This window comes from Daphnia magna, linkage group LG1 (assembly GCF_020631705.1).
Source record: "Daphnia magna isolate NIES linkage group LG1, ASM2063170v1.1, whole genome shotgun sequence".
NCBI classification, from domain to species: domain Eukaryota; kingdom Metazoa; phylum Arthropoda; class Branchiopoda; order Diplostraca; family Daphniidae; genus Daphnia; species Daphnia magna.
Genome location: NC_059182.1, coordinates 7,992,013 through 7,999,705, shown reverse-complemented (window position 1 = coordinate 7,999,705; position 7,693 = coordinate 7,992,013). Strand labels below are relative to the sequence as shown.

The 7,693-nt window shown below is 35.9% G+C and overlaps 1 protein-coding gene across 1 annotated transcript; it reads right to left on the bottom strand.

Annotated features, from left to right (window-relative positions):
- Positions 1–2,071: 2,071 nt before the first annotated feature.
- LOC123469455 lies at positions 2,072–7,033 on the bottom strand. The gene is made up of 6 exons (XM_045168465.1): positions 6,963–7,033; positions 6,470–6,638; positions 5,645–6,318; positions 4,050–4,121; positions 3,857–3,967; positions 2,072–2,240 (listed from the first exon to the last, which is right to left on the bottom strand). Exons 1-6 carry the CDS (start codon positions 7,031–7,033, stop codon positions 2,153–2,155), a joined length of 1,185 nt encoding a protein of 394 aa, XP_045024400.1. The 3' UTR covers positions 2,072–2,152.
- Positions 7,034–7,693: the final 660 nt, after the last annotated feature.

Genomic DNA, 7,693 nt, shown 5'->3' with positions numbered 1-7,693 from the left:
GATCTGGTTTGATGAATTTTTCTCGCATATTATTAATCAAATCCCTCCTATTCTATCACCACTGTCTTGAACCGCTAGCCACCGAAAGAATTACATCGTTAGTCTCCACCAGCAGCACTAATTGTTGAAGCAATCATTGCTATATGGTCCTTTACGCTGAGATATCTTCCATCAGCCGCTTGCGCGGTTGGGTTGATAAGAGTTTTGGCAGGTAGTTCGAGAGTAATCCAACTAAGATGAGGAGTTCCTCTAGATGATAATACAGAGTAATCATTATCAGACGACGTATTTAATCCTAGTTCACTTTCGCTTGAATCAGTTGGATAACTTGTAAATGTGTTGCAGAAAGACTGGATGCTGATCTCTTCTGCTTCTTCGCTTCACATCCGAAAGTTTTTTTATCTAATCTGTCAATGTCTCCACGTTGTGGAATTTCTCGTTGAGCTAGTAAGAACTGATAGTCAATGATCGCGTTTAGATTCTTTGATCTTTTCAATGAATCTTCTACGTCTAGAGGAGATAAGTCTAGAACTTCATTTAAGCTAGATTTGAACTTGAAAATTTTCGCAATAGCGAAATCGTCTGTTCATTTCTCAGCTGGAATTTGTTTTATTGATGACATTATTTCGTGCATTTCCATCATTTCGTTCACACAACTACAATTGCTTTTAGTTGGGATTCCAGCCTTTCCCTAAACAATCTGAATTTCTTTTAAAACTTCACGAAATATCTCTCGAGTTTCCTTAAATGTGCTGGCTTTCAGAAGAGCGTGAAAACGATTATTAATACGCCTTTAGTTGGCAATTTAATACTTTCTGATAAGTTAGAAAAGTTACATTCACAAATTAACCAGTCACTCATCACGGTACAACGCCCAGAAGCCATGGCTTGTTTGATATCTATACTGTAACACTTACTATACAAACTAACAGCTAGAAATCCGTCTGTCATACTACTAAACGCTACGTTGCGATGTAACGATTTCACTTTATCGGCTTGGCACGAATATTAAATCTTAATTTTTGAAAATAAAACTTGTTGTGACTATTGTTGACATGTTGCTAAACAAATATCCAAACATCTGAGTCGATCCGTCGAGTGAGAGAAAAATTATTATTGGTTTAAGCTGAAGATTACCTTTTTTGGGGGAAAATTGCATGGTGCGAGTATTTAAATTTTTTTAAAAAATAAGTTTTAGAGGATTGTTTATTCATAAATAAAGGATTCATAATCCTAGTGTCACCTTAAGAAAAAAAAACTGCAAATTGAACAGCCTAGGGCACCGCCATATTGGATAGCTCGCGTGTTCGACGTAGGCGCCGCTATATTGGCTTCGTGTTCCTGTACCTTACTTACGCACCAAGTGTCACGCCGTGGAATCAAATTTTTTTTTTGTCTTTTTATGTGTGTAGCGCAGACTTGCCGTTGCGATCAATTTTTTGATCGCGATCGCGATCTCGATCACTAAAAGGTGATCGCGCTCTAAATGATCGCGATCGCGATCAAATACAATGATCGTAATCAGCGATCGCGATCACCTGACGATCAATTTTGCGATCATTTATGAATTGACAACAATAATAAATTATGATACATGAATACAATATGATTTGCAGTAATTATAAAGAATAAAATTAATTGATTTGGTAATTTGTATTATTTCCTTGTTTGTTTTTTTTCCTTTCTGGGATAAGTTGTTGGTAGAAATAATTTTTAAAATTGATCAAATGGCTACAAGGAGCAATGAGAATTGAAGACACGAGACAGTAAAATATAAAAAAATACACTCACTGCATCAATCATAAATGAAAATTTACCACTGGTTCAACACGTGGTTGTTAACTTTTAGAAAAAGAAGCATCTCGAAGTTTTTGTCACTTAAATTTTGCCATTTTGGTGTGAATATCAGTCCTCCTTGGCTAAATAAGCGCTCGACCGCCGCTGAAGATGGTAAGGTTACATTGTATCGCCTAAAAGAATTAAAAGTGAGACTGATTGATCTATGTATATGCTACTAGATATTACTACCGACATACCTGTAGATATTCTGCATTATGGGGTAATCACGTAGTTGTTCCAAGGTATTACATAATTTGAGATATGAATCCACTTCGTCGTTTGGTTTAGTTTTTTCGTTTCGTTTTGTGATTGACTAAAAGAAATTTTTCGCGCTCATATATTTTTTCTCTGGGCTTGGGCCAGAGCGAGATGAAGACGTCCCGTCGCTAGAATCCTCAGACCTGCAAAAAAGTATAAATTTTTTTAAAACTTATTAAATAATCACGATTTAGAAAAAGCTAGGCAACTTCCCATATAGCACATTTCTGCCGTGGGATGTCCGAATCATGGCCGAACATCCGTTAGATATCCATGTACTCATTGGGTAGTTCCAGGGATGTCCGTCGGCTAGTCACCTTGGAAGTGCAATGGATGTGCGAAAATCATATTCTACGGACCTCCTTCCAAAAACCAAGAAGATTTTCAATTGTTTCATTTAAGGATCGGCCTCGAGACAATCGGTGCGCTGTTTTGCCAATTGGTTTTCTCATTTCGGGCCATCGAAGCGTGGCTTAGGGTGGAAAATTCTTCTCCCCGAATTCAATTGGGACTTAATCGAGGTACTTAATCAGGGAAGCTACCCCGATTGCAATCAATTGATTCATCGATGCAAAAAACATAATCGATTGACTGTTTCACCCGATCGATCCGATAACAACCCCGATAATAGCTCGTTCTACCCGCCTGCCCCGATTTTTACTCTGAAACCGAAAGAAAGGCATTTTTAAAAAATTGCGTCGGGGCAACGAGTGGACCTCAAATTTTTCCCTTCACCGCCCCGGTTGAAAAGTGGCACCTCAATTCAGCCCCGAATGCACTTTATCGGTGCGGGGAGAATAACTCGATTAGAGCTAATTGGGGCCGATCGCTAGGTTTCATTATAAACTGTCAAAATTTATTTGTTTCCAAAAGGAGAGAGCTTAACCGTGTTCAAATTTTTCCCTTGAAAGTATTTTTATTTTAAGTCCAGCATTCAATACGAAAAATTCAAAAAAATAAAAGAGTAGTTATCTATTTGCCGGGTGGTTTATTTTTTAATTTATTACAAAAAAATGAATAAAATATATGTAAGTCGTGAGTTTGTTTGCACAGGTTTGCCGTTTAGCTTACGGGAACCAAGCCATTGGAAATTAACTTACAGAAAATATATATTATTCGGCATTTAATAATATTCGAAGCAAGTATACTTATGATAGGATTTTAATTCCAAATAATAAAAAACTACTTTAAACTTAATAAATCATGCTGAAGTTTAAAATTTAAAAAATATTTAGCATAAATCGTTTAATTGCAATTTATACACTTCTGGTTTAACCTAAGTTCGACATCATCTTGACTTCTTAAAAATCCTGTTGGTGATTTGTTATCGAAAAAAAAAATCAAGTGTTTTACAACAATTCGATTGGATTGTTCGAAAATGATAATCAGTTAATCTGACGATTGGCACAGTGGAAAAATATTCGACTGTGGTGCGGGAGATCAGAGTTCGAATCCAGATATAGCCTAATGTTTTTTAAAGATTAGAGGTCCATACATGTCATATTTATAGCCAACTGAAAGCCCGTTCGGATATCCTTAGAATGTCCGATGGCGCTGTTGAGGGCGGTCAAAACCATAAAATATTACATCCATAGAACATCCAAATCGGATGTCGGGCTTTCCGGCGGATATAAAAAAGATGCACTCAACATCCGACCTCGACATCTGTCGGATATCCGACGGACTGCATTGTGTTATGTGGGATTACGTATCACTTTCGTCGATGATACCCTGAAAACGTTCAAATTCTCTTTTGAACAGAGTTTTTCCGCGCCTAATTTCTTCTTCTGTTTCTAACCATGATAGTTTTAACATCGGGTTTGATATTGTGGCTAAATGAAGCTCATTATCGCAAAACATATGTTCAAATCTAGTTAATGAAATTAAATGTTAGTGTTCCATCAAGAAACTTCTAAAAAAATAATAGAAAAATCAAACTTGAACTAGTATACCTAAAGTTGATGGTGTCAAGAAGACCATTTAACAATGGCTGACAATACATAATTGATGCATCATCCTGAAGGTGCTTCAGTTAAGCTTTCTAGATAGAAAAAGTGGGAAGTAGGTAGCCCACCCAGGTAAAAAAGTACTACATTGCACTACAATAAAATTATAATGTAGCCAAGTAAACTATCATTTTACTATAGTGAACGCTGTAAAATAAAAGTAACACTAAGTGGGCGTATTTTTTTCTTTGTTTCAATATCAGTATTACTAACACACACTACTGTTTCACTATCCCAGGTAAAAAAATACTATATTGTACTACAATAAAATTATAATGTAGCCAAGTAAACTATCATTTTACTGTAGTGAACGCAGTAAAATAAAAGTAACACTAAGGGGGCGTATTTTTTTTTTTGTTTCAAAATCAGTATTACTAACACACACTACTGTTTTACTAGTGACCACTGCAAGTTTACTTGGACACACTTTGTTTTCAGTAGTGTTCACTGTATATTTACTGACACAAACTGCTGTTTTACTATAGTAATTGTTGTTTCACTACATTGGGCATTAATGCCACTATATCCTAACTTTCTTCTGATGACTTACAGGTAAATTTTACTTCCCCCTTTAAATTTGTCATATTTTATTTGCTTTTATACAACTATTTCCACTTTGGCTTTTTAAATTTGTTATTGAACATTAACATTTTCTTTGTTATTTTGAAATATTTGGGTTATATTAGCGATTAAAAATGAAAAAGATAGAAATTATAGTTTAAAATTAATATATAATTATTAAAAGTAGGATTTAATTATTAACACATACTCAAATGTCTTAAATGTAAACATACTTTAGTTTTCAGTCAGAATTTTTTCTAAGTTCTTAACTGAATCCTCGATATACAAAGGAAAATGTAGAAATAATATTATATCAAAATAGCTGAGTGGTTAAGGCGCTCTGCTGCGAAAGTTAGTAATGTGCGGTTTCGTGTTCAATCCCCACCGAAGACTTTTCTATGTTTTCATTTTAGTCAATGGTAGACTAGTCTACTATTATATTATATTCTAAATTCACTGAATTTCATTGTACATTTACGAGGGTTTCACTAGAAAATGACTGCTTTGGTACTGCTTGCTTTATTTTCTAAAAGTTTTTTTGCTTCAAGTAATTCTATAGTATTTCTATGTTATTACTGTAAAAATACTTGTTCCAAAATCCTTTACTATTACTCGAGTTTTTTTATTGTTTTACTTAAGTAATTACCAAGTAAATTTTCACCTGGGCAGCCCTACATTTTTTTCTCCTTGAAGGATGTCCAGTGCTTCAGCAATGTTCTTCATTATCCGGACATATTCTTTTAAAAACTGTTCGTCGTTTGGAGTAACATTTGGGATGTGTAATTCGTCTAATAGTTTTCGCATAGCCCGAGTTTTAATTTTCAACAGGCGAACGACGCTATTCACTGCGTAAAACTCGGAGTTCCAGCGCGTTTCATTTTTTAATAATTAGCAGTTGTCCCAGATGACGCCGAATAATGTCTGAATCTAAGGAACTTGAGGTTTGTTTGCTCCAAAGAAGGTATAGTTTTTCTTGAGTAGAAATCCGGAGTTGCTTATAAGAATATTCATGAATCTTCTTTTCGGATTTGGCAACCAGATTCAGAAGGTGGCAAGCACATCTTCGATGTTGCGGAAGAGTGAAATTCTTGTTGTGATGTGTTTCAACCATTTGTCCGTCTAAGATATCACCAAGATAGAAATAAACCATATCTTCTTCCTCTTCGCCAGAATCAATATCAAAGTAATCCTCTCCATCGTTGACTGTGGAAATTGCACCTCTTTCACGAAAAGCCTTTAAAAAATTCGACCCGTTGTCAGTGGTGGTACCGCGTAATTTAGACGTGACACCAAATTCGTTATGAAGATTTTCTATGACGTCTGCTAATACGTCAAACGTATGCCTTCCAGTGATTCTTTGGATAACAAGACAGGCACTCTTCCGTTGTAGGTTGCCAACATCGAACCAATGTATGGTTTCACCGAGGTAAGATTTTCTGCAACACGTCCCAGCGTCAGCTGTTGTAGCCGCGTCGGTACATGTCAACAAGGCATCAATCAACTGTTGTTTCCGTTCCTGATAGGTCGTCTCAAGTAACGCTGTAAAAAATGTTCGTCCGTGCAGAACCAAATGAGGTGCCAAGCTAGAAACTAAGTTCAAAAATCCAGGTTTCTCAACAGTATTCAATGGAAGCATATCAACTATGATAAAATTCTATAAAAAAAATTCATTATTAACTTGAATTACTTGTAACCTTGATATGGATCACAGTTGGTTTTCGTAATTTAATAAAGGCGACCAATGCAAAAGCCCTACGTATATTGCTTTACAAAGTGGGAGCATCTGACTGATATTGGTACATTACCATAACCCAGGAATTCAAATTGTCTTGTGTCACAATTTTCCTTCTGGACATCGGAACAGTGTTTGGTGATCCAGCTGTTGGTGATTCCTCATTGGAAAGCTGCTTTATTGACTGGTTCCACTTCTCAACGTAGCCTTGCTCATTGTTGACATCATGTTTCTGTGGAATTCTAAATGACAGATTATTCAAGTTTGTAGGTTTAGTATTTAATCATTACCAGAAAGTGCCTCTTGGCATTGTGTCTAGTTCCATGGTATACTACCAGTGGTTTGTCAGACCCATCTTTTTTTTTGTGGAACACATCCAGGTATGAGGCACTTGTAGTAGCTAGCTCTCTTCCAAGGAACATCACCAATATGTTCGTAATATTCTTCAGGAATAGACAATTTATTTCGAGGAGTTACTGGTGTACTAAATCGGTTAGACAAACAGGTTATTATTAAGTGACTTTGACAAATCACAAAAAGGGATATTTTAAAAATAAAAATCTTACCTGGAGTTTCCAACATTGGTATTCGGAGATGGATCGAAATTCTCGTCGGTAAAAGAATCGTCTTCTGACATTTAGATGAGATCAGTTTTTTACTAGACTTAGACTAGAATGACAGAACTATTTAGTTGGAAAATAAAAAGGTATTTGTATTGATAATTGTTACTGTTTTTATTGCTAGATGTCTTCTGAATAGCACCATTGATCGGAAAAATGATCGCGATCGCGATTACGATCCCGATCATCTTCAATGATGGGGATCGCCCATCAAAAAATTGATCGGGATCGCAATCACGGTAAGTCTGGTGTAGGGGCATTATGCCAAGAGCGATTTGTTTCTTGTCACTTCTTTTTCATATTTTCCCGAGGGGTTCTTTTCTTTTCCTCTGCGCGCTAACCTTTTTTGCTATTCTTTGCACCCAAATTTAGTTTTGTTAGTAATATTTTTTTTGGTTTCATCTTAGCTTTCATCTTTGCATTTTTGTTTCTATTCGTTTTGCTTTTATTGACTAATGTGTACTATACGTGTTCTTTATATTCCTTATTTATTTATTTTTATTCCCCCTTTTATTTGACTGGCTGAGAATCGCATTAGTTTTTGTTGTTGTGTGTTTGGGCAGGTGGTTGGGCCTGCATGGCGGATTCAGACTCAGAATCAGAAATTAGAGAACCTTTTATTGGTTTCGAGCCGCAGTATCGTTTAAGAAGCCGTAACCAACAAACAGATCCACCAG

Coding starts and splice junctions, on each gene's coding strand:
- LOC123469455 (XM_045168465.1), bottom strand. CDS start 7,033: ATGTCAGAAGACGATTCTTTTACCGACGAGAATTTCGATCCATCTCCG. Junction 6,639..6,962: donor ACCAATGTTGGAAACTCCAG/GTAAGATTTTTA, acceptor TCTGTCATTTAG/AATTCCACAGAAACATGATG. Junction 6,319..6,469: donor ATTTGAATTCCTGGGTTATG/GTAATGTACCAA, acceptor TTTTTTTTATAG/AATTTTATCATAGTTGATAT.